Source organism: Erinaceus europaeus, chromosome 6, assembly GCF_950295315.1.
Source record: "Erinaceus europaeus chromosome 6, mEriEur2.1, whole genome shotgun sequence".
NCBI classification, from domain to species: domain Eukaryota; kingdom Metazoa; phylum Chordata; class Mammalia; order Eulipotyphla; family Erinaceidae; genus Erinaceus; species Erinaceus europaeus.
Window position 1 is genome coordinate 2,327,313 of NC_080167.1, and position 26,116 is coordinate 2,353,428.

Below are 26,116 nucleotides of genomic sequence, written 5' to 3' on the forward strand. Positions count from 1 at the left end.
GGGCGGCGGTCAGTGTGTTCAGCAGGGGGACTCACACAGACCACTGTCCCCCACTGTCCTGGGGACTCGCTCTAGTCCCCCACCCCCGGCCCCGCCATGAGCAGCCCGGGCAGCAACACGATCAGAGCAGGCCAGACTACACGCAACGCCCCAGAGCCACAGGCTTACTTTCCTGGAGAAGAAAATGGACGGGGTGGGGGTGGGGGGCCTCCAGGGCCACGCACAGCTGCCGGGGGCTGCCGGCCACGTGTGGGCTTGCAGAGGCCTCACCCCAAGAGGCCTGATCCCCAGAGAGGCAGTGTTCTCAAGGACACCCGCTTCACCCCGCTTCCATGCTGGGTCACCGATCCAAAGACAACGCCACCAAGACGCACCCGGCAGGACGGGGAGTGACCTCCCCTTGCCTGCCGGTGAGCCCTGGAGGGAAGAACGGCCGGACGCAGCCCGAGCCTGGAAGCACGGCGTGGCCAGCGCCAAGGACAGGAAAGCTCATGCAGGGTTAGTACCACGGGCGGGGCCGCCACCACACAGAGTACCTGGAGGAACCTACTGTGAGGGCTCAAATGCAGATAGGTCTTCTGCCTTGGGCTTGAGGCTAAACCAGCAAAACAGAACGAAGAGAGACAAGAACACATCCTGTGACATCCGCTATGCCACGAGCGCCCTTCACCAAGTCTCCGCCGTGCCCGTGCGGGTGGCTGGGGCCTGGGCTCTGGGTGCCCCACAACCGATCCACGACACGAACCACGGCCGGGGCAGCACTTGACGCCTCCGCCCACCCACGGGTGAAAGACCTGTTTGGAAGGAAGCCCAGAAGCCACAGCAGCCAGGAGAGAAGCGCGTAGTCGGATGGGGAGAGACCTTTCCTGCCAGCTCACACCAGAGGAGGCAGCTCTCTGCCCGGCGCCAGGCTAACTGGAGTGAAGAGAGGACTCGGGCGTCCGCTCACTGGACAGCACGCACGCCTTGCATGCTAGAGGCCTGGGCCCGAACCCCAGCACCCCATGGGAGGACCATGGGTGGATCAGGGGAACTCTGGCTGGTGGAGGGGTGTGGAGGGGTGTCTGTCCTCTCAATAAGGAAAGAAAAAGAAAAAAATGAAGCTGGGAGAATGCTCTCCAGCTGTGCACATGCGCAGACCCTAGGCCCACTCTCCAGCTGTGCACATGCGCAGACCCTAGGCCCACTCTCCAGCCCTGCACATGCGCAGACCCTAGGCCCACTCTCCAACTCTGCACATGCACAGACCCTAGGCCCACTCTCCAGCTGTGCACATGCGCAGACCCTAGGCCCACTCTCCAGCTGTGCACATGCGCAGACCCTAGGCCCACTCTCCAGCTCTGCACATGTGCAGACCCTAGGCCCACTCTCCAGCTCTGCACATGCGCAGACCCTAGGCCCACTCTCCAGCTGTGCACATGCACAGACCCTAGGCCCATGCTCCAGCTGTGCACAGGCGCAGACCTAGCAGACACAGTTCACCCACTGAACACACACACACGGTTCTTACTGGGGGGCTGTGAGGGCTGGAATGTAAGGAGCCGCGGAGGACCATGCAAGGATCTCAGTTCGAGCCCCCAGTTCCCCACCTGCAGGTGGGTGGCTTCACAGGCGGTGAAGCAGGTCTGCAGGTGTCTGTCTCTCTATCTCCCCCTCCTCTCTCAATTTCTCTCTGTCCTGTTCAATAAAGTGGAATAAATTGGCTGCCGGCACTGAGCCCCAGCGATAACCCTGGAGGCAAAAGAAAAAAAAAAAAGCTGAAACTTGGAATACTGGGGGAGAAAGATGAAGCCGGCAGCGATACAGTGGAGGACTTGCCAGTAAAACGTCACAGTTCCTCTGGCGGCTCCCTTTTAAGCGTGAACAGTGTCTTTAAAAAAAAAATCCCAAATGTGATTTCTGAGCTCTGCACAGAGCGCGGGGCGCCCGGGGGACTCACAGCTCTGTCGCCCAGAGGCGGGCAGGCCCAGGCCGGAGGGTGGGGGTCGGAAACGGGGTCCTCGTCCGGGAACGTCCAGGGCAAGGGGCCCACCCGGTGGTCCCCTCGCTCCCGGCCCCGGGCCTGCACCTTCTTGACAGTGTTGTGCTTGCTGCCGGGACCGGCCCGCTCGGCGCTTTCGTGTAGGGCGTCCAGCGCCGTCTCCCGCTCCTTGAGCTTCAGCGCCTCAATCTCCGTCTTGAGCTCGTTGAGCTGCTCCTGCAGGTGTTTGCTCTTCTCCATGTACTCCACCCTGCGGGCAGAGAGGGGCTCAGCCGGCGCCGGGAGGAAGGACAGACACCGCAAGCTGGCGCTCTCGGAGGGTTCTGCATCCCCAGCCGGAGGCACAGGTTCGATTTCTGTGCCACCGGCAGCACAGAGAGCAGGGCCCCGGGCACCCAGACCCCCCAAGACCCCGCACCCTCACCATCCAGGGCTGACCGGAGCTTCCTGGCCCACACCGGGAAGCAGGGAAGCACAGCCCTCGGGAGACGGCTGCAGGCGGGGGCCACAGTCAGGAAGGGGAGAGGCCCAGAGGTGCCGGTGTGGTTCAGGCCCAGCTGGGAAGCCTCAGGCGCCAGGGGCCAAGTCCCAGAACCTCTGTCCCCGGGGTTCTCACTGCCACAGGGGCTACTGGGACTTGATGAGAGCTCAAACGCCAGGGCCTGGGTAGTTCACTCAGTAAGGTGTGTGCACAGCCCAGGTTCAAGTCCCCGGACCCCCTGGAGGTGAGACAGCAGCAGGGAGGCCGCATTGCTGTGGTGTCTCCCGCTGCGTCTATTGGAAACCAAGTGAGTAAGGAAGCCCACCCAGGAGTGACTCCCAGTGAGGGAGCGGACACAAACACGGAGACACGCTGGCCCCACAGCCCGGGCCCATGGCGTGGTGGGCTCAGGTCTATCTGACCTTTCCCGAGAGCTGGCCCCAGCAGGAAGCACCCAGTGTCAGACCACACACAGGCACCTTGGGAGAGAACACCCTCTAGCTGAGGGCTGGGCCCCCATCCCTGCCCACACCCGGGCCGCCAGCAGAGCAAAGAGGGCGCCCTTCCAGGGGGCCCACCTGACCAGCCAGGCCCTTCTGCTGTGATTAGGGATGGGGGGGAGAGGAGGGGAAGGACCACCTACTTCTCTTTCTCAATCTCCATGGACAGCCGCTTCATGTCTGTGTCCTTGAAGTCGAAGGACAGGCTGTCGCCCAGGAGGCCGAAGCTGGGGATGTCGGGAGGTAGCGGGGCTGGGATGGGGTTCATGGGCTGCGAGGGAGAAGCCTCCATTAGCCAGGGAGGGCTGTGCGCTGACCACTGAGCCTCCCTCAAGGCCTTGCCTCCCCGCACCCCGGGCTCTTGTTGTGCCCCGCCTCAGACACACCCTATAGCCTGCAGGTCAGACACATGAAGGTGCTCCCCACCCAGCCGCTTCCTCAGGACACACCCAGGCCCTGAGGATGGGGAGGGCAGAGTGAGAAGGTGCCCTGCTTTGAGCAGGTGGAAATCAAACTCCCCCCTGCACGGGGGAGAGGCAGTGGCACCCCTGGCTGAGTGTACATGCTGTCAAGTATAAGACCCTGGTCCCCACCGTCAGGGGAAGTTTCACGAGCACTGGAGCAGGGCTGCAGGTGTCTGTCTGTCTGTCTTCTCTACCGCCACCTGCCCTCTCAATCTCTCTGTCCTATCAAATCTAAGTAAAATAAAGCAAAACAAGTTTTAAAATGTTCTTCTTCTTTTTTTTAAAATTAACCGGAGCACTGCTCAGCTCTGGCTTATGGTGGTGCAGGGGACTGAAAGTGGGACTTCAGAGTTGCAGGCATGCCAGTTTGTTTGCATAACCATTATGATATCTACCCCCGCCCTGAAATGTTCTTTTTTAAATTGTTGATTGGGACAGGGTGGTGACACACCTGGTCGAGCGCACACGTTACAGTGCACAAGGACCCAGGTTCTAGCCCTCAGTCCCCACGTGCAGGGGAAAGCTTCACGAGTGATGAAGCAGGGCTGCAGGCGTCTCTCTCCTTCTCTGTCTTCCCCTTCCCTCTCAATTTCTGACTGTCTCTATCCCTTAAGTAAAGATAATAGAAAAAAAAATTAAAAACCAAAAACGACTGACTGACTTAGTGAGTGTGTGAGAGAAAGCTTGAGTATTGTTCTGACATTTTGCAGTGCCAGAGACTGGACTCTGGTCTCTCCTCAGAGCCGCTCCTCCCTCACATCTAATAACTCTGCCTCCCACATCAACAAATCAAGAAAGAACTCAAGGAAAGCAGAAATGAGCCTGTGCTGTCCTCCACCCCACTCCCCTAGGGCTTTCTGAACTGCCGTAATTTGTCACCACGCCTTTGCAGATCGGACGCCCGAGGGTCACCCTGGTGCCCTAGCACTTTCCCGGCGAGGACCTCTCTGCGGGCATGGGCCTGAGCCAGTCACCGGGGAGGGTGGCAAGGCCTGTGGCAGGCCATCTGGTGTGTGCTCAGGGGTCCTGAGGGCCAGGCGGCAGGGCATTTACAGAGTTTGATCCTGGCACCTTAGGGTGCCAGGTACGAGCAGCACTCTTCTCTCTCTCATTTAAATAAATGAAACTTTTAAAATTGATTAAATACATTAAAAAAAAAAGAGAGAGAGCTCTCTTCTGGGATTTATTCAATCCTCAGAACATTAAAAATAAATAAATAAATAATGGGGTCGGGCGGTGGCGCAGTGGGTTAAGCGCATGTGGTGCTAAGCGCAGGGACCGGCATAAGGATCCCGGTTCGAGCCCCCGGCTCCCCACCTGCAGGGGAGTCGCTTCACGGGCGGTGAAGCAGGTCTGCAGGTGTCTATCTTTCTCTCCTCCTCTCTGTCTGCCCCTCCTCTCTCCATTTCTCCCTGTCCTATCCAACAACGATGACAGCAATAACAACAACGATAAAACAATAAGGGCAACGAAAGGGAAAATAAATAAATAAATAAATGAGAAAAAAAATTTAAAAAAAAAGAGGGGCCAGGAGGTGGCGCACACATCACAGGGCACAAGGGCTCGGTTTCCCCCATCCGCAGCGGGAAATCTTCACGAGTGGTGAGGCAGGGTGGCAGGTGTCTCTCTGTTTCTCTTACTCTCTATGTCCCCTACCTTCTCAATTTCTGTCTCTATTGAATGAATGAGTAAATAAGTAAATAAATATAAAAAGGAATGATTAAAAAAAAAGAAAAACTTGTGGTCTGGGAGGTGGCGCAGTGAGTGGACAGGGCATTGGCTTCTCAGGCATGAGGCCCTGAGTTCAATCCCCGGCGGCACATGTACCAGAGTGATGTCAGGTTCTTTCTCTCTTTTCTTATCTTTACCGTTAATAAATTAGCCAAATCTTTTTTGAAAAATCAGTCAATGAAGGAAAAGCAGAAAGAAACACCCCACGTGTGAGCCTAGAGGAGCTGAGCTGCCCCTGGGCCCTGCAGTCCCCAGCCCCCAACAGGTGTGGCGCCTGCCCTCCTCCTGGCTGTCCCGGGACCCCCAGACTTGCACAGTGCCTGCCCGGACTGCACACTCAGTGAGGCCTGGGGCTGCGCCATGTGGAGCTGGACTGGCCCTGGCACTGGCCAGCTGGGGACTGAGTTCGGAGAGGCCTCGACTGGCCGAGCTCAGGCTCTGCAGGAAGGGCGGGCAGCTCCCAGGCCCCCCAGGCTCACCGGGTACGTGGGCTTGGTGGTGATTTCCAGAAGCTTCTGCTTGGCCCTCCGCTCTGCTTCTCGGGCTTCCTGCAGGTCCTGCTTCAGCTGATCTGCCTCCTTCGCCCTGGGGGGTGGGGGAGATGGGTGCTCAGCTCCGAGATGACGGTGGAGCAGATCCCCTCCACACGCCGGGGACTTGAACCTAGGCCCTTGCGCACTGTAACATGTGCGCTAACCGGGTGTGCCACAACCTGGCCCCTCTACTCTTTCTCAGAAAACAAAAACAGAAACAAAACAAAAAAAATTGGGTGAGAAAATAATGTGTGTGTGTGTGGGGGGGGAGAAAGTTCATCCACCAGCATGACATCTTTTTAAATTTTTATTTACTTATTATTGGACAGAGACAGAGAGAAATTGAGAGGAGTGGGGGAGATAGGGAGGGAGGGAGAGAGAGAGGGAGAAAGAGAGAGAGAGACACACACCTGCAGCACTGCTTCATCACTTGGGAAGCTTTCCCCCTACAGGCGGGGACCAGGGCCTTGAACCTGGGACCTTGTGTACTCTAATGTGTGCACTCAACCAGGTAGGCCACCACCTGGCCCCACCTGTTTAAATTAATTTATTTATTGGCTAGAGACAGAGAAATCAAGAGGGAAGGGGGAGATAGAGAGAGAGAGACAGAGAGATACCTGCAGCCCTGCTTCACCCAACGTGAAGCTTTCCCTCTGCAGGTGGGGGCTGGGGCCTTGAACCTGGGTCCTTGTGCACTGTGCATGCTTAACCAGGTGCGCCACCGCCAGGCCCCAGCATCTTTTTTTCAAGATTTGTTTTATTGGTCACGAATGAGGGGAGGGAGGGAGTTTCACAGGAGGCAGAGAGGAGTAGAGAGGAGCCGAGGCCACACTGGCAGACACACCCAGAGGTGGGTGAACTGGGAGCCTCAGGCCGCACCACCAGTTGAGCCCAGCGTCGGCGTGGTCAGCATGGCGTCTCAGAAAACAGAGCGCGCATTTGGGAGGCGGTGCCACCGAGGTTCCCCTCGGCTGTGCTTGGGGCCTCAGACCCACCCGGGTGGGCCACCAGAAGCAAACAGCATGGCAGGTGAAGGGTGATCTCCCACCCCCCAAGGCCCTCTGCTCACGGCCACTGTGGCCTGTCCGACGGCTCGTGGTGTGGCCGGGGTGGCCGTCAGAGGGGACGCGGCACGGTAGGGGGACGAGGGGTCCACTGAGCGAACCCACCGGGGCCGCCAGGAGCTACGGTCCCTGCAGCCCAGCAAGAAGCAGCGGCCTGGCCGGGAGACCTGGCACCCAGGACACCCCCGCGCCCCGGCCCCTGACCTCCTCTCGGACTCCTCCGCCATCTTCAGGGCCAGCACCTCGGCCTCCAGCACCTTCTGCTCCATCAGGCGCTTCTCCTCCTCCGTGCGGATGGCCGTGGCCTTGATGCGCTGCATCTCCTGCTCGGCCTCCGCCGCCTTCTGCGCCAGGAGCTTGGCCTCCTCCTCCGTGATCTGGGCCTTCTCTGCCAGCAGGTCGGCCGTCTCCTCCGACCGCATCTGCAGGAGGGGTCACAGGCTGGGACCCCACACGGCAGCCCCTCAGGCTGGCAAGAACCGAGGCCTGGAACTCAGCACCCCATCCCCAGGGTGCCTACTGGGCACAGGGGTGGCGGGCACTCCCAGGGCCCCTGGCTTCACCCAGGGAAAGACCAGAGTGAGCCCCATTTTTCCAGCACCCATTTGAGCCGGTAACTTATGAGGCAGAGAACGGCTCCGTGCCCTCCCTGTAGAGCAGTGTGAGGAGGACGCCCACACAGAGGGCAGGGAGGGGGAGCCAGTGTGGTCCGGCCACCCGCCGGAGTCTGTGCAGGCAAGGGAGAGGCAGGAGGAGGGATGGGGCGGGCCGGGCTACCAGTGCCTCGTTGGCCATCGTGGCCTCCTCCTTCATCTGCAGCAGCCTCCGCTCCAGCTCGTCTCGCGTGCGCTCTGCCTCCTCCCGCATCTGCTTCTCCCGCGCCAGACGCTGCCGCTCCATCTGCAGGGCGAGAGGCGCCACGGCTCAGCCCCAACGGCGGGAGGCCCCTCCGGGTGGTCGCCTGACTCCAGGGGCCTGGGTCTGGGGGGCACCGCTCAGGCCTCCCCTTGGACCTCTCGCCACCCCCTCCGTCCTACGAGGCTGACTGCAGGCTTGGTACCTGTGCCCTCAGAAGACGCGCATCTGTGTGATGGGAGTGCTGGGGGTGCACCCGGGAGAGTGCCCACATCACCAAGCACAAACACTCAGGTTCAGACCCCTGCTGTCCACCTATACGGGGGAGCTTCAGCAGTGCTGCAGTGTGTCTTTCTCTTGCCCGCTCTGTCTCTTCATCTCAATTTTTCTCTGTCTTATCAAATAAAAATAAAAGGAATCAGGCGGTAGGTAGCTCAGCAGGTTAAGTGTAGGTGGCGCCAAGCGTAAGGACTGGCATAAGGATCCTGGTTCGAGCCCCCGGCTCCCCACCTGCAGGGGGGTCGCTTCACAGGTGGTGAAGCAGGTCTGTAGGTCTCTCTTTCTCTCCCCCTCTCTGTCTGCCCCTCCTCTCTCCATTTCTCTCTTTCCTATCCAACAACGACAATGTCAATAACAACCACAATAACTACAACAATAAAGCAACAAGGTAAACAAAAGGGATTAAATTAAAAAAACTTAATGAAGGGCTTAATAGTCTTATGAGCCCTAGAGATAATAACCCTAGTGGCATTAAGAAATAATAACAATAATAATAAAGAAAAATGCCTGGCAGGGGCTGGCGGTGGCGTACTGTGTTAAGCACGCCTATCACCATGCGTAAGGATCCAGGTTTGAGCCCCCACTTCCCAGCTGAAGGGAAGACACTGCAGGTTTGCAGGTGTCTCTCTCTCCCTCTCAATCTTCTCCCCTCTCCTCTCAATTTCTCTCTGTCCTATCAAATAGTAATAACAATTAAAGAAAGAAAAAGGGGGGAAATGGCTGCCAGGAGCAGTGGATTTGTACCTGAGCCCTAGAGATAACCCCGGAGGCAAAACAAAAGTGTCCGGAAGCAAGCCACCAGCCGGGGACAACACACGGAGCCCGTCCCCACATGCACACAGGGCGCCCCACACAGTGCAGGACCTCTGGGGCCACGGTCTTTGTGGGCCGATGCACAGCTGGTGGGGTCACGGGTGGCTGAGGGCCCAGCACCACACACCTCCCGCATCTCCAGGCTCTAGGAGGGGGACGTACCACAGGCACCCGGAGCCCCCAGTTAGTTCCACTGTACAAGCTTGTCATGGCGGGGTCTGGGTTCGAGCCTCAGGACCACGGCCAGCACATGGGGCAGGGGCAGGGGGACTCCATGGACGGTGGAGCGGTGCTGTGGGGTTTCCCTCACTAGAATAAAGGGTGAGAAGCAGACCCACGGAGGCCACCTCTCAGCGGCACAGCTCTGGATCCTCGAGCGTGGCCTCTGTCCCGAGACAGAAGAGAAATCGGGGCTCACGGACGTTCCCGTCTCTTCCCGGTTTTGTCTGCTACCTGCCCCGGGCCTGAACCGGGGACCCACTGCAGAGCCTTTCTTCAGCCCGGGACCGACTGCTGAGGGCTCTGAGGACGCCGCCCCGACCCGCTGGACCCTAACCCCGTGCCGGCTGTGTGGCCCCAGAGCGGACCCTCCCTGCTTCCCGCTTCTCCCACAGCGACCCCCTCGCTCGCAGGCTCAGACCCGACAGCATTGAGCATCCCAAGCGGGAGCCAGCTCAGTGCCCAGAGGTGCCGCTACCCGCAGACACACGTCCCCCATTGCTGCTCGTGGCAGGAGGCTGGGGGGGGGGTGCTTCAGGAGGCAGAATGGGCACGAGCAGAAAGGAGCCTGTGGCCTGCAGCCCCTGCAGCGTGTCCGCCTGGCGGGCAGGTGCAGCCAGAGTCTGATCAGCATTCCAGCCGTGAGCCTGAGGCTCCTCACACTCCATCACCTCTAATGAGAAAGGGAGAAGCCGGGCAGAGGACAGGCCAGTGACGCGCAACCTGGATGGGCGGAGAATGGATGGGGGGTGGGTGGATGGAGGATAGAGGGATGGATGGAGGATGGATGGAGGATGGATGATGGATAGATGGATGATGGATGGATGATGGATGGAGGATGGATGATGGATGGAGGATGGATGGAGGATGGATGATGGATGGAGGATGGATGGAGGATGGATGGAGGATGGATGATGGATGGAGGATGGATGGAGGATGGATGGATGGAGGATGGATAGATGGAGGATGGATAGATGGATGGATGGATGGATGGATGATGGAGGATGGATGGATGGATGATGGAGAATGGATGGAGGATTGATGGATGGATGGATGGATGGATGGATGGATGGATGGATGGATGATGGAGGATGGATGGATGGAGGATGGATGGATGGAGGATGGATGGATGATGGATGGATGGAGGATGGATGATGGATGGATGGATGATGGATGGATGGAGGATGGATGGATGGAGAATAGATGATAGATGATGGATGGATGATGGAGGATGGATAGAGGATGGATGATAGAGGATGGATGGATGGATGGATGGATGATGGATGGATGGAGGATGGATGGATAGAGGATGGATGATGGATGGATGGATGATGTATGGATGGATGATGGAGGATGGATGGATGGCTGGCTGGCTGGAGCGAGACGGGAGGTGCTCTCCTCAGAGCTGCGCCCAGCACGCCTCATTGACGGCAGTAGGTAGGGCTGTAAGCAGAGGCAGTGCTTCCTGACCCTAGAGCTCACCCCTTATCTCCAGGGCTGTGACCCCACCAGCTATGCATCGGCCCACAAAGACCCACCAGGGTAGAACAGGTGGGGGAGACACTCAGTGGGTAGGGAATGTGTCCTGCCGGGCACTCGGCTTGGGCTGGAGCCCTGGCACTACACAGGGGTAGGGTAGCACACAGCACTCGGAGAAGTTCCAGTGCTGTGGTATCTCTCCCTCGGTCTGTGTCTCCCACTTAAAGAAAAAGTCTGCTGGGAGCGGCAAAACTGCCTGGGCAAGGCCCTGGCAGGAGGATCGGACAATGTCTGGCAGCCTGGGGCCACACGCCGCCCCTCCCCGGCCCCCAGACCACCGAGCTCTGGCGGCAGCAGCCCAGACCCACCCTGCTCACCTGTTTCCGAGCCTTCTCCTCCCTGGCCTGGGCTTTCATCTGCTGGACCTCCAGGGAGTCGGCCTTCCTCCTCCGCATGAAAAGGTCGTGGTTCCCAATACACAGCTGGAGGATCTGTGGCCGGGGAGCAGGAGGAAGGTGGAGCCCACAGTGGGTCATCGCCGCCGGGAGCTTGGTGGCCCGAGCACAGCAGGAGAGGGAACACGGGGACTAACGCCACCGATGGCCTCGAGGGCTCAGAGACAGGGCCGGGCCCAGGAGACACACTTCAGAGGTGAAGGCCCACGTGGCACGGCACCGAGGCAAGCCCTCTGGGTCCACTGCCCCGAGCCAGGCTGCAGAGTTCACACAAAAGGCTGGGCTGGGGAGTGGGGAGTGTCACACGCAGTGGAGCACACATGTTACAGGCATGGGGGTTCGAGTCCCAGGTCCCCACCTGCAGGAGGGAAGATTCTCAAGCAGTGAAGCAGGGATGCAAGTGTCTCCGCCTTTCTATCTCCCTTCTCCCTACTCCCTCTCCATTTTTCTGTTTCTAGCCGATAAATAAAAAGTTTTTGTTTGCTTGTCTAAAGGCAGGTCTGTACAGCAGTTCATTCCCATGAAAATGGAAATAGACAAGGTGGATACACACAAAGAGGACTGAAGACTTGAGCCCCAAGGTCAGGTCTAGAGACAAGTAGAGAAGGGCGTCTGTGATTCCAGAGTAAGAAGAGCCGTCAGGCAGGATGCAGAAAGGGACTGGGGGGATCTGCACCTGTGTTAGTCACGATGGGGGCCTCTGGGAGGTGGTGGCTGCCAGGAGGCTGAGCCACAAGGGGCGTCTGGGAGGTGGCGGCTAAGAGGCTGAGCCACGAGGGGCCTCTGTGAGGTGGTGGCGGCTAAGAGGCTGAGCCACAAGGGGCCTCTGGGATGTGGCGGCTAAGAGGCTGAGCCACGAGGGCCTCTGGGAGGTGGTGGCGGCTAAGAGGCTGAGCCACAAGGGGCCTCTGGGAGGTGGTGGCGGCTAAGAGGCTGAGCCACAAGGGGCCTCTGGGAGGTGGCGGCTAAGAAGCTGAGCTTTGAGGGGCCTCTGGGAGGTGGTCGCGGCTAGGAGGCTGAGCCACGAGGGGCCTCTGGGAGGTGGTGGTGGCTAGGAGGCTGAGCCATGAGGGGCCTCTGGGAGGAGATGGTGGCTAGGAGGCTGAGCCACAAGGGGCGTCTGGGAGGAGGTGGCGGCTAGGAGGCTGAGCCACGAAGAGCCTGTGGGAGGTGGTAGCGGCTAGGAGGCTGAGCCACGAGCATGAGGTCCTTAGCTGCTCCCTGTACACACTAGAGTCACGCTCCAGGGCGCTCTCTCACACTCACTAATGAACACATTTTTTTTTTGAAATTTTTTTCTTAAATATTATTTATTTATTATTGGATAGTGATAGAGAGAAATTCAGAAGGGGGGAACAGAGAGGGAGACAGACAGAGAAACACCTGAAGCCCTGCTTCACCACTCCTGAAGCTTTCCCCTGCAGGTGGGGCCAGGGGCTTTGAATCCGGGCCCTTGCGCTCTGTAATAGGTGCGCTTAACCAGGTGCACCACAGCCTGGCCTGACACATTTTTTAAAAGAAAGTAAAGTGTGAAGATGGTTCACTTGGGCAGGTGCCTGCACTGCCACATACGGGGCCCAGGTTGAAGCCCCAGCCTCAGACAGGAGGCAAGTGTGGTGGCCACAGAGGAAACAGCTCTGGTGAGGACATCAGCCCTATTTTCTGAGTGAGAAAGAAGTGGCAGAGAGCTGTGAAACTGCAGTGAGCAAGGTCCATGGCCAGCACTGGGGCTCAGTACTAACACAACTCCAACTCTGGGTTCTCATTTTGTTTTTTTAATATTTATTATTTTCCCTTTTGTGGCCCCCCCTTTTACTGTTGTAGTCATTGTTGTTGTTGTTGTCGTTGGACAGGACAGAGAGAAATGGAGAGAGGAGGGAAGACAGAGAGGGGGAGAGAAAGACAGACACCTGCAGACCTGCTTCACCGCCTGTGAAGCGACTCCCCTGCAGGTGGGGAGCCGGGGGTTTGAACTGGGATCCTTATGCCTGTCCTTGCGCTTCATGCCGACCCCCTTATTTTTTGTTGTTGTTGTTGTTTTTGATAGATGGTGAGAGAGAGGGACAGAGCTGGAAAGAAGCAGAGACACCTCTAGCCGTGCTCCACCACTCGTGAAGCTTGCCCCCTGAAGGTGGGGACTGGGGCTCCAACCTAGGGCTTCACACACGTTACTGGGTGTGAATACCAGGTTCAATTCCTCACACCAACCATAAGCTAGACCTGAGCAGAGCAGTGCTCTGGTTACAAATAAAAAAAAGGGAGGGGGCAGGAGTCGGGCGGTAGCACAGCAGGTTAAGCGCAGGTGGCGTGAAGCACAAAGACCAGCGTAAGGATCCAGGTTCAAGACCCCGGCTTGACACAGGTGGTGAAGCAGGTCTGCAGGTGTTTGTCTTTCTCTCCCCCTCTCTGTCTTCCCCTCCTCTCTCCATTTCTCTGTCCTATCCAACAACAACAACATCAACAATAATAACTACAACAATAAAACAACATAGGCAACAAAAGGGAAATTAAGTAAATAAATATAAAAAAAAATTTTAAATGGGTGGATTGCAGGGGACGGGCTAGGAAAAGTTGTACACCCCCCCCCAAGGTATCGCTCTGGTACTGTTAAAAGGGTAACAATTTCCAGGAAACACCAGTCATAAAGGCAGGCCAACCTACCAGTTTATTTACACGGAGCTTTGAGGAATTAAATTTGAAGACATCGATTTTCTTATCCAGTGGTTTAATAGTGAACTGAAAGAAGGAAGCAGAGAGCGGTCTGAGTCTGGCGGGCGGGGAGACAGTAGCCCACGAGGAGAGCTCCCACGAGGACCGCGCTCTGGCTCAGGGCAGGGTCCTGCACCCACTGCAGGTGCCAGGAGACCAGCTCCTCCGAGCAGGACTGCCAGAGCCCAGCTGGTGGCTTGAGTCTCCACTTCTGGGAGCTCTGGCCAGGTCTTGCCTACATGGGAGGGACTTAAGCTGGCCTAAGATGTGGAGGCGGGTAGTGCTGGGCATCCCAACACGCAGGTCTCTGGCTATGTGTGTCTGACGACAGCTGCTCACAGGAAGAATCAATCAGGGAACCAAGAGGTCAGAGCAGAAGTGACGGTGGCACTGAGACCCAGAGAGGAGGAGGGCGCTCAGGACGCAGCCAAAGCCCGGGCTGGCCCAGGGGTCGCCACGCAGGGCAGCACCTCCAGGATCTGCGGTTCTCACCCTCCTTGAGGAGCCTAAGCTGATGCACATGCAAGAGTGCCGTCCGGGGGGGCAGGGACAGCAAAACGGTTCCGCAAAAGACTCCCATGCCTGAGGCTCCGAGGTCCAGGTTCAGGCCCCGTGCCGCCATTAAGCCAGAGCTGAGCAGGGCTCTGGCAAATAAGCCAACAGGTAAGACCGCCATGCCTGCCTGCCTACGATGACGGGCTCGCCGGTAGATGTGCTGGGGAGCCGGCCTGGGCACCTGTTCCTTGCGCTCTCCGTCCGTTGTTTAGCCTCTGTGGAGGGAACTCAGGAGCTGCTTCTCTGCAGCCTGTTATCTGTGACTTCGGGGAGTTTATTTTTAGCCAGACAGCGGGAAGCCACAGGCTGTGCCTGAGCCAGGCGAGAACAATCAATGAGCCCTGGAAACAAAGCCATCACTGGGCCGCTTCACAGGCTCAGGGTCCCCTCCCTACGTGAGTTAGTAACAAGCCGCAGGGCTCCTCCCACCGGAGGGGGGCTTGTTACTTCAGGGTGCACCTCTAGGAAGAATGGGGGTCTGGGGAGACTGAGGCCTGAAATGTGTGTCCCTTGGTGGCAGGCCTCATGGCATCAGAGCAAATGCCGTGTCCCAGGACGTGCCTCCTGCTCCGAGTGGCGGGGACTTCTCAGATTTGAGCACTTTCTCTTCTTGTCTTTCTCTCCCCCTCTGTCTTCCCCTCCTTTTTCCATTTACTTCTGTCCTATCCAACAATGATGACATCAATAACAATAGTAACCGCAACAAGGCTACAACAACAAGGGCAACAAAGGGGGGAAAAATGGCCTCCAGGAGCAGTGGATTCATATTGCAGGCACCGAGCCCCAGCAATAACCCTGGAGGCAAAAAAGAAAAAAAAAAAAAAAGGAATTAAGACTCTCAAACACAAGGTCTTGAGTTTAATCCCTGACAGCGCATGCCAGAGTGACATCTGGTTCTCTCTCCTCCCAACTTTCTCATTAGTAAAAAAATAAAATCTTCAAAAAGCAGAGTCTCTCATGACTAAGGCTGCTGAGTCCTAGGTTCAGCCCCACATACCACCGTAGGCCAGAGCTGAGCCGTGCTCCAGTGCACTTGCTGGGCTGGCAGTGAGGGGTTCACACACACCGCTCTTAAAGACAAGAGTCCTGGGAAGTGGTGCAAGTGAATAAAGCATCGGACCCTCAAATAAGAGGTCCCAAGTTCAGTGCCCAGTATCGCGTGTGCAAAAGTGACACTCTGGTTCTTTCGTCCTCCGTTAATAAATTAAAAAATAAACAAACAAAAACTTTTTGTTTAATTGGAATTTGGGAGGAGTGTAGTGGCCTTGCAGTGCAGCGGGCTCTGCATCCATTCCCTGGGGCGGGAAGATAGCGTAATGGTTCTGCAAAGAGACGCTCATGCCTGAGGATCCAACATCCTAGGTTCAATCCCCCGCACCACCATCAGCCAGCCAGAGCTGAGCAGGGCTCTCTGGCTGAGGAAATAAGGAAATAAATAGCCAAGGTGTTTGGTGCAGTGGGCAGAGCGCTGGCCAAGCCTGATCACCAGCATCACATGTGCCACAGGGAGGCTCTGGGTCTTCTTCTCTCTTCGTCATAAATAAATAAATCTTGTGGTCCGGGAGGTGGCGCAGTGATAAGGCTTTGGACTCTCAAGCATGAGGTCCTGAGTTCTATCCCCGGCAGCACATGTGCCAGAGTGATGTCTGGTTCTTTCTCTCTCCTCCTATCTTCTCGTGAATAAACAAAATCTTTATAAAAGAAGTAAATCTTTAAAAAAAATGCAGAGAATCTCTCATGAGAAATGAAAATGTGAAGGGTAAGGGGTGTACCCTTCAGCGTGGCTTACTGTTCCATGGGGCTCAGTGCTGGCAAGCCGAGCCCCCCAGCTTCTCAGTGACCCAGATGAGCGACGTGCACTGGACTGGGAACACTGCAGTAACCAAGTACCAGTACCTGGCGGCAGGGAGGGGAAGAGCAGGGCCCTCCTGACAGCCAGCACCAGCAGGGACATGCCCGCAGGAGACCGGGGCGGGCTGGTTCACCCACCTCCTTGTCGCTGTAGGAGATGTTTCGGATCTCGTTCCACGGGAACGAGATCTTGGGGGTCAGCCTGTTGTCGGGGTCGTAGATGTGCAGGCCCAGCGCGTCCACCCCGAGCAGCAGCTCCGTGCCCTTCTTGTTCTGCGAACACGAGAAACGACACCATCAGCCGGCCGCTCACGTCCCCAAGGGCCCGGCACACACGCAACTTCAGACGACAAGCACCAACAGGCCGGTCACCGCTGCCGTGTGAGCCGAGTGTGTGTGTGTGTGTGTGTGTGTGTGTGTGTGTGTGTGGTCTGGGCCAGGGCCAGGCAAAACTGTGTCAGCCGTGACAGTATCCACGACAGAGTCCCTTCACTGGGTCATTGGCTGCCCACGCCTGGCAGCGGAAGCTTCTCCCTGCTCCAGGGTGGAGCACAGGTGGCCTGCTGCTGACAACGTGGAGGTGGAGCTGCCTGCTGAGGAGAGTGAGCATGCGCTCCAGGGACAGATGGACGTCTGCTTCTGAAGAGGAAGAGATGTAGGGTGGTAGGGTGGTAGCGCAGCAGGTTCAGCGCAGTGTTGGCATGCTTCTAATTCTGCTTCTAAGACCCCTTCTGTTTCATTGGTTTAACCCCCCTGCTTAACACTGTATCCTATTTACATAACCACTGTTAACCAAGCACCGCCCTGCCTGCAGGACACTGGTTTAATCCCCACTGGTTCATGATGTCTTTTTGCTGCGCCCCCTCTCCTTGTCACACCCCGATTTCCACCAGTCTCTCTTTTCACTCCACCCTCTCTACGTCACATCCTGTTTCCACCCTATTTGGCCAGTATATATATAAGGACAGGACTGTTATTAGTTTTTAGCTTAGATGGCTTAGATTGTGCTGTGTTCTACATGAATAAAGTGATACTGCTGCCCAGCTCAGCCATGAGTCCCTGGTCAGCTGTCTCCTGCCCGCGAAGCTAGTCCAGCAGCGCAGGTGGCGCAAAGCACAAGGACTAGTGTAAAGATCCCGGTTCAAGCCCTCAGCTCCCCACCTGCAGGGGAGTTGCTTCACAGGAGGTGAAGCAGGTCTGCAGGTGTCTGTCTTTCTCTCCACCTCTGTCTCTCCCTACTTTCTCCATTTCTCTCTGTCCTATGCAACAACGACGTCAATAACAAGAACTACAACAATTACAACAACAATAATAACTACAACAATAAAACAACAAGGCCAACAAAAGAGAATAAATAAATATTAAAAAAAAAAAAGAGGAAGAGATCCAGAAAGACAGAGACCCACAGCATGACCCTCCTATGTGATGCCAGGGATTGGGCTCGCGACCCTGTGCTTAAGATGCCAACACCCTGGCCTCTGCGCCACCTCTCAGGCTGCCGGGAGGAATCCTTTTACTGCTTCTAGCGGCCAAAGGTCAGGCTGGAGTACAAAGGGATCCCTCTGCTGGTCTGCAAAGCTCTTCCAACTACTGCAACAACACAGCGGAGCTCTGCACTGCTGAAACCAATGGCACATTCTGGGAAATGAGATCCAGGTCATGGGGGCTGGGAGGTGGTGCACCAGCTAGCACACACTGTACCAAGGATCCCGGTTCAAGTCCCCAGCTCCCCCCCTGCAGGGGGGTCGCCTCACAAGCGGTGAAGCAGTCTGCAGGTGTCTGTCTTACTCTCTCCCTCCCCCACCTCTCAATTTCTCTCTGTGCTATCCGATAAAATAGGAAAAATGGCCTCGGGGGCTGGGTGATGGCGCACCTGGTTGAGCGGACGTGTTATGGGTGCGAGCCCCCAGTCCCCACCTGCAGAGGGAGAAAGCTTCCTAAGTGGTGAAGCAGAGCTGCAGGTGTCTCTGTCTCTTTCCCTCTATCTCCCCCTTCCCTCTCGATTTTTGGCTGAATCTATCCAAACAAGTAAATAAATAAAAAAAAAAAAGGCCTCCAGGAGCGGTGGATTCATAATGCTAGCACTGAGCCCCAGTGATAACCCTGGAGAAGAAAAAAAAATTGTGCCATGCTTCTGCTTAGCTCAAATTAAAGCAAAGCCCAGGGTGGAGAGGTAGCTTACAGGTTAGTGCCCTCTCCGGCAGCCCAGTGTCAAGGCCTAGTGCCATGGATGGAGCTATGGTGCCTCTGACACCATGGAATCTCTCTCCAGATTAAGGAGTGGCGCCAAGTGTCAAAATCATGTGTCGTTAAGTGAAATAAGTCAGAAACAGAAGGATGAATATGAGATGATCTCACTCTCAGGCAGAAGTTGAAAAACAAGATCAGAAAAGACAACACAGGTAGAACCTGAACTGGAATTGGCGTATCACACCAAAGTAAAAGACTCTGCGGCGAGTGCGGGGGAGAATACAGCTCCAAGAAGGATGACAGAGGACCTAGTGGGGGCTGTACTGTTATATGGAAAACTGGGGAAATGTTATGCATGTACAAACTATTGTACTTACTGTCAAATATAAAACATTAATTCCCCAATAAAGATATTAAAAAAAAAATCATGGGAATCAGGCGATAGCACAGCGGGTTAAGCGCAGGTGGTGCAAAGCCCAAGGACCAGCTTAAGGATCCTGGTTCGAGCCCTCGGCTCCCCACCTACAGGGGAGTCGCTTCACAGGCGGTGAAGCAGGTCTGCAGGTGTCTGTCTTTCTCCCCCCTCTCTGTCTTCCCCTCCTCTCTCCAGTTCTCTCTGTCCTGTCCAACAACGACATCAATATTAACTACAACAATAAAAAACAAGGGCAACAAAAGGTAATAAAGAAATACATATTTTTTTTAAAATCACATGTGTCAGAGGAGCTGGTTCCAACAAAATAGCAACACTGATAATAAAACACAACAGGAGTCGGGGAGGCGGCACAGTGGGCAGAGCTGGGATCACTAGCCTGAGGCCCTGGGCGTGGCCCCTAGCACCACAAACACCAGAGGGATGCTCTGACTTTCTGTTTCCTTTCTTTTTTTTAACTTTTAATTATTGATAGAGACAGAGAGAAATTGAGAGGGAGCAGAGAGAGGAAGAGAGAGAGATACCGGCAGACTTGCTTCACTACTTGTGAAGCTTTCTCCCTGCCGGTGGGGGCCAGGGGCTTGAAGCCGGGTCCTTGCGCACTGTAACATGAGCACTTAAGCAGGACCACCACTGCCTGGCCCGCCTCTGATTTGTTAAGTGAATATTGACGACGAAATCTAAAAGAAACTGAAAGTCAAACACACCAAGGGCGGGGGAGGGGAGGGACTCTGCTTCTGCCTCCTACAGTGATTCTCCCAGTCCTTCTGAGAGTGTCAAGCACACATCATTTCCTTGGCTAACAGACAACCACCAGGTCCCTCAACACACGGGGCAGTGAACACTGCAGAGCCACTCACGCTACTCGCCGTGTCAGTCTGAGGGCTGGGGAACCGTCGCCCGGTAAGAAACGGATGTCTGACCACACGACTTTGGTGGTGGGTGCAGCGTGGAGCTGTACCCTGTAACCATCCAATCTTGTAACCCACTATTAATCACAGAAGAGGAGGAAAGAGAACTGACGCCTATGAATCATAACGCTGGCTTACGGGGGCCGGGCGGTAGTGCACCAGGTTTAGCGCACGTAGTACGAAGTGCAAGGATCCTGGTTCGAGCCCCCGGCTCCCCACCTGCATGGGGGGAAGGTGTCCACTTCATAGACAGTGCAGCAGGTCTGCAGGTGTCTTTCTCCCTTCCTTTCTGTCTCCTCTCTATCCCCTCAATTTTTCTCTGTCCTATCCAATAAAGTGTAAAAAAAAAAGTCTCCAGGAGCAGTGGGTGGTTAGTGCTGGCACCGAGCCTCAGTGATAACACAGGAGGCAAAAACAACTTGCTTCCCAGAGTTCTCCACAGAAATGGGTCAAAATCGGCCTGTGTATAAAGAAAACAAACACTTAGCAGATACAAATGAATAAACTGTGGACAATAATCTACATTGTTATGGGAAACTTTTCTGGTGCTCACTCACTCAAGGAAACACTAACTTCTCTGTGTGTGCTTTATTTTATGGGAATTGGCCCATAAAAAAGCTGTATTTAGAAAACAAATTAAGTAGGAAGCTATCCTTGAATTTTTCAAATGTGTTTCGATTTTCCCAAATGTAACATAAAACTGAGAGGAGGCCCAGAAGGAAGGCCAAGTGTGGCCATGTGCAGAGGTGGGGTGGGGGCTGCTCTGCTGGCCTCTGTGCCGTCCAGGAGGGGGCCCCGGGGAGAGAGGGGCAGAGCACCCCAGAGCAGGCACTACTAGGGGTCTGAGCAGGAAGCCAGTTACTCTGCTGGGGAGAACCCCAGCCCCAGCCCCCCAGCCAGCCAGGAACCCAGAAATGCAGCCCCGCGGGAGGACTCCTTACAGCTGCTCGCAGCCCCTCTCGCAGGGCCAGAAGTAACCGAGTGCTGCTCTCAGAGCTGTCCACAGGCTCCCACAGGATCCCGGCCGGCCCTCTCCCGGGCTTCGGACGCCTGATTGCCCAGTGGCTAGTGGAAATCCGACAGAAAGGCCTGAGAGCCTTCCCCCCTCCGCCTTCCCGCCCGCCGCAGAGGCGCCTCCCCAGTTCAGGCTGCAGCCAAGGGCCCCACGCACCCGGATGGCAAAGTAGTTGACGCCATACATCTCCAGGTCCTGCGCGATCTTCAGGTACTCCATCTCTGCCTCGTCCCTGGAGGGCAGGGAGAGACGACGTCACCAGTGGCCGCCGGCTGGCCGCACTTGGGTCCATCACCTGCCAGTCCCTCACACGCACAGACGGCCACTTCCCCTCCCCAGGAAAACAAGACCCACTACTCGGGCTTCTGGCTCCAACTGCACGCCCTGCCCTTGGCAAACAGCGCTGCCGTCGCCAGCGGGCACAGCAGGGCACGTGGTGTGTTATCTTGTCCCCGCAAGTGGGCCTGGAGGTCCGGACTGCCCTCAGGCGGCCGCTTCACCGAGCCGTGCCCTCTCCTCCCCGAGGACGCTGGGGGAGTGTGATGACTCCCTGCAAGTGGGTTGGCAGCACCTTCTCACTTGTGCTAGAGGCCAGGGCACCCTCCTGACTGTACCGCTGCGGGGTGGCACTGGAGGTCAGGTCGAGAGCTGCCCGGACTAGAGAGGGCAGCCAGGACACCTGTTTCTTTCTTTTTAAAAAACATTTTATTTATTTACTAATGAGAAATATAGGAGGAGAGAAAGAACCAGACATGACTCTGGTACCTGTGCTGCTGGGGATTGAACTCACAACTTAGATTGAACTCATGCCTTAGAGTCTACTGCCTTAGCTACTGCGCCACTTCCCGGACGGACCACCAGGACACCCACTTCTTTCTTTCTTTCTTTCTTTTTAAGTTTTCTTTTTGCATTTTTTAAAAAAATTGTTTTTGGATAGAGAAAGAAATTCAGAGAGAAGGGGGAAACAGGAAGAGAGAAAGACAGACACCTGCAGACCTACTTCACCGCCTGTGAAGCAACTCCCCTACAGGTGGAGAGCCAGGGGCTCGAACCGGGATCCTAATGGGCCCTTATGCTTTGCACCACATGTGCTTAACCCGCTGCGCTACCGCCCGACTCCCCAACATCCGTTTCTAAGGGCTGAATCAACTGTTAGTAAGGTCTTCAGGCAGTAACGGCTTGCAAAGTACTCCCAGACAGAGACAGGTGTGGGATGCTTTTTCCCTCACATCTGCCTAGGACTGAGACCTCTTCCCTCTTCCTGCAAGCTCAAAATGCTCTCAAATGAATTTTAAAACCCAAACAGGGGCCAGGAGGCAGCTCAGTAGGTAGAGCGCACACATTCCCAAACATGAGACCGTGGGTTGGAGCCTCGAGTCAGCGCTCAGTACAGCAGATGGCAGAGCAGTGCTGGGGTAGAGCTCCTCTGCCAGCCTCTTCCCCTTCTCAGAAATACAGAACATCTCCTCCTAGCTTTCTCATTAATAAATAAATAAAATAGTGGTCCGGGAGGTGGCGCAGTGGATAAAGTGCTGGATTCTCAACCAAGAGGTCCTGAGTTCGATCCCCAGCAGTACACATACCAGAGTGATGTCTGGTTCTTTCTTTCTCTGCCTATATTTCTCATGAATAAATAAATAAAATATTTTTAAAAAAATACAGACTAAACCTAGGTCAGTGTCTGGGCAAAGTGCCACCACGAGGTCTCCACACTCCGTGCCTGCAGCTCCTAGGCTCTGGGCACGACCCCTGCACAGCCAGAAGCCAGGGCAGAGTAGCGTCTGGTTTAGCAAGTGCAAAAGCAAAGACAGACAGACAAACAAAACAGGCGTGGAGGTGCTGGAGACAGCCTGCCAGGTAGAGTGCACATTTCACTGAGCCTGAGGACCCAGCCCCCAGCACCACGCATGAGAGCAGGGGTGGCCTCCAGGGAAGTTCTACAAATGGAGGAAGGGTGCTGTGGTATCTTTTCTCTGTCCCTCTTTCTGTCTCTCTGTGTGTGTGTGTCTGAGTGTGTGTGTAATTCAGGAATTTGAAAAAGAAATGTTAGCCAGTGGAACTACACATATGAGTCCTGGGGAGAGGGAGAGGCAAAGGGAGATGCAGAGAGAGAGGGAGAGGGAGAGGGAGAGGGAGAGGGAGAGGCAGAGGGAGAGGCAGAGGGAGAGGCAGAGGGAGAGGCAGAGGGAGAGGCAGAGGGAGAGGCAGAGGGAGAGGCAGAGGGAGAGGGAGAGGGAGAGGCAGAGGGAGAGGCAGAGGCAGAGGCAGAGGGAGAGGGAGAGGCAGAGGGAGAGGGAGAGGCAGAGGGAGAGGGAGAGGGAGAGGCAGAGGCAGAGGCAGAGGCAGAGGCAGAGGGAGAGGGAGAGGGAGAGGCAGAGGCAGAGGCAGAGGGAGAGGCAGAGGGAGAGGGAGAGGCAGAGGGAGAGGCAGAGGCAGAGGCAGAGGGAGAGGGAGAGGGAGAGGGAGAGGGAGAGGCAGAGTCAGAGGGAGAGGGAGAGGGAGAGGGAGAGGCAAAGGGAGAGGCAGAAGGAGAGGGAGAGTTAGAGGCAGAGGCAGAGGCAGAGGCAGAGGCAGAGGGAAGGGTCCTCCTCACCTGGCGCGGCCCCGGTGCTCCGCATACCAGGCTGTGATCCTCTCCTCCCACATCTCCGGGGTCATCTGGTACAGATTGACTACCTGCAGGAAACAGATCAAAATAAGAGGCCCACACGGAGGAGGCTCAGCACTGCTCGCCATCTCCACAGCGACGCTCCCTGGAGACAAGGGCAGAGCTGTTTTAGATCCACATGCGGGAGACGTGGCTGTCCAAGTGGGTACCGTTCCCTGTTTGGCCCCATCCCCAGGCCGGGTGCCCCCAGCCGGGCCACCAGGGCCACCACCACAATGGTTATGCAAAGACTCTCGTGCCTAAGGATTCCAAGGTCTCAGGTTCAAATCCCCAAACAACCTTAAGTCAGAGCTAAGCAGTGCTCTGGGAAAAGAAAAAAACGTGGGGGTGGGGCTGGGCAATGGTGCCCCTGGTTTAAGTGCACAGAGCACAGAGCACGAGGACCCGTGTGCGCAAGGAGCCAGGTTTGAGCCCCGGCTCCTCACCTGCAGGGGGGATTTTTCACAAGTAATGAAGCAAGTCTGCAGGCGTCTGTTTTTCTCTCTCCTCTCAATTTCTCTCTGTTCTATCCAGTAAAATAGAGAAAAAATGGCGCCCAGGAGCAGTGGGTTCGTAGTGCAGGCACTGAGCCCCAGTGATAACCTTGGAAACACACAAACAAAAAAAGGTCATCTGAGCTGCAGGGGCCATTTGGGGAGCTGCCCATGACCACAGGTGGCAGAAGCAGGCCGGGAGAGAGGGCCCAGCGGCAGGGGGGCTGCGGGGCGGGGCAGGGGCAGCACATCACACCCCACAGCAAGTGCCTCACAGGCCAGAGTGGTGCTGAACCCCTGGAGAAGTAAAGCACACACTGAAAAAGGGAAAAAGATGGAGCCAGGACACAGCTCACCTGGTAGAGCACACACTTTGCCACCTGTGAGGGTCTGGGTTCGAGCCCCCGGCCACCACATAGTCACACCTGTGTGGGGAAGCCTCCCAAGGGGTGAGGCAGTGCTGTGGTCTCTCTCCCCTTCTTGCAGTGTCTCACCCTCTTTGACTCTCTAGCTATCTAAAAACAAAACAAACCAAAAACAATCACAGAGTCCCCAGTGGTAACCCACGCAGCAAAACACACCACGGCAGGCCAAGGAGGGAAGCCCCCAGCTGGCCCTGCCCGCCCCTCCCCCCAAGGGCCCTGCTAGGGAATCTGGAGGTGACTGCCGCTGACCCTGGCGACACCCCCTCCCTGGATCTCTGCTTCTTCCCGTGCTCAGCAGAGACCCATCCTCCTCACACAAGCTCAGAAGCAGAACTCTGAGCGTTGCGGCAGCCCTGCGCCTGCTGCCCTGCTTTCTCTAGACCACGTGGCCGCTGCCTCTCCCCAGAGAGGAAGCTGGGTCCCTTACCCTCTTGGGAAGCAGTTCTTCTTGGGCCAGAAATCCCCGCTTGTGCATAGAAGGGTCGTAGTCACCGTACTGCAAGGAGAAAGGGCGACTGAGACTCCAGGGACAACGGCCGCCTCTCAGCAGGCTCCATCTCATCGTCCCCCAGCTCCAGGGAGCCGTTCAATGGCGATGACAAGTCCAGATTCCAACCTTGCCAGTTTGTTACCCTTGACTGGAAACACACTGCTGATGACATCTACTTAGGGACCTGCAGGGTCCCGGGAGGGACGGAGGCTGATGTGCTGATAAGAATGTGGCATTTGTGTAGAAATAAGGTCTGGTTTCCAACCCACAAAGAAACCACAACATTCGCTTTTGAAATGAAGCAGCAGAGAGCAACTGTGAAAGTTGGGATTAGCAGCGTGAGATAAGAGTCCTCCTTAGAAATGCTTTTAAGTGGCCATGATTGGGAGCCGGAGGAAGGCGGCTGAGATGTCTAATACCTTTCATCCAGGGCTCTGGGAGAAATCTGATGGCAACACTGTCATTCTCATGGAACAAAGGAACCCAGAGGAGGCTAACTGGTTTTCCTGACACTGCAGAGAAGCGGGTGGGGGTGGTGATGCATCACTGGGGGGGGGGGGAGAACACCCCCAACCTGAGTGTTTTACTGATTTAAGGAAGATAAAAGAATAACCCTTTCTGCTCTGCAAAATGTGAAGCTGGCGCCCACACCAGAGTGATGCAAAGGGGTGGGGAGGGAGGGAGTAAGGAAGGCAGAAAGGAAAGGGAAAATAGAGAAGGGAAAACAGGGAAGGAGGGAAAACAGGGAAGGGAGGGGAGGGGACAAGGTGGTGGTGCACTTGGTTGAGCACACACAGTGAGTTCAAGGACCCAGGTTTGAGCCCCTGGTCCCCACTTGCAGGAGGAAACTTCACAAGGGTGAAGCAGGGCTGCAAGTGTCTGTCTCTCTTCTCTGTCTCCCTAGTCCCTGTCAATTTTTGATGGTCTCTATCCTAAATAACTAAAGGAAGGGAAGAGAGAGAGTGTTGTAGATCGCGGGCCGCGGAGGAGAGAGAGGGGATCCGGAGCGTAGAGGAAACACAAATCTTTATTCGCGCTGGCACCTCAGAGTTGGGTGCTGGAGAGGCAGGTTGGGCCACGTGGAGGTAGCGAAAATGGCCGCCTCACGCAGTAACCTTTCCTGTGTCTGAACACCGGAGTGGAGCGCGGGCAAGAGAGAGAGCTGCGGAAGACAAAGGGCTTTTATAGGAGCAGCTTTCGCGGGAATGGGAAGCGGGAGGAGTAACCATAGCACTCCAAATATTGCTGTTATAGACAATGTCCTGAGGGGATAATATGGCGGAACAGGCACGTCGAGAATGTCCCAACTCTCGCGGGAACTAGTAGCAGGACAACGTGGCAGATGTGGCGCATCTGCACAATATCCAGCAAGAGAGAAGGAAAGAGAGAGGAAGGAAAGGAAGAGAAGAGAGGGGACTCTCACAAGCAAGCAAACCTTAAGAGAGGGGAGAATGTAGTCTGTCTGTCTCGTGTTTTCCCTCTGGAGCCAAGCAAGACACAAAGCCGGCTGTTTTAGCGTAATCTTCTACAACAACGTTCAGC

The 26,116-nt window shown here is 56.0% G+C and overlaps 1 protein-coding gene across 12 annotated transcripts in view; it reads right to left on the reverse strand.

The window, feature by feature from the left end:
• Nucleotides 1-26,116, reverse strand: part of LOC107523668 (merlin) — a 263,651-nt gene that overhangs the window by 203,549 nt on the left and 33,986 nt on the right. For 3 of the 12 annotated variants that reach the window (XM_060192869.1, XM_060192866.1, XM_060192868.1), the window contains exons 5-16: nt 24,512-24,580; nt 23,112-23,194; nt 20,675-20,750; nt 16,108-16,242; nt 13,516-13,590; nt 10,777-10,890; nt 7,532-7,654; nt 6,959-7,176; nt 5,637-5,742; nt 3,106-3,233; nt 2,069-2,231; nt 551-595 (exon numbers count right to left, since the gene is read on the reverse strand). In XM_060192869.1, coding sequence (XP_060048852.1) covers nt 560-595; nt 2,069-2,231; nt 3,106-3,233; nt 5,637-5,742; nt 6,959-7,176; nt 7,532-7,654; nt 10,777-10,890; nt 13,516-13,590; nt 16,108-16,242; nt 20,675-20,750; nt 23,112-23,194; nt 24,512-24,580 — 1,326 coding nt within the window. In that variant the 3' untranslated portion in view covers nt 551-559. Of the gene's footprint in view, nt 1-536; nt 596-1,939; nt 2,232-3,105; nt 3,234-5,636; nt 5,743-6,958; nt 7,177-7,531; nt 7,655-10,776; nt 10,891-13,515; nt 13,591-16,107; nt 16,243-20,674; nt 20,751-23,111; nt 23,195-24,511; nt 24,581-26,116 lie in introns of those variants that run through there. The other 9 variants (XM_060192862.1, XM_060192861.1, XM_060192865.1 and 6 more) reach the window with 6 other exon arrangements.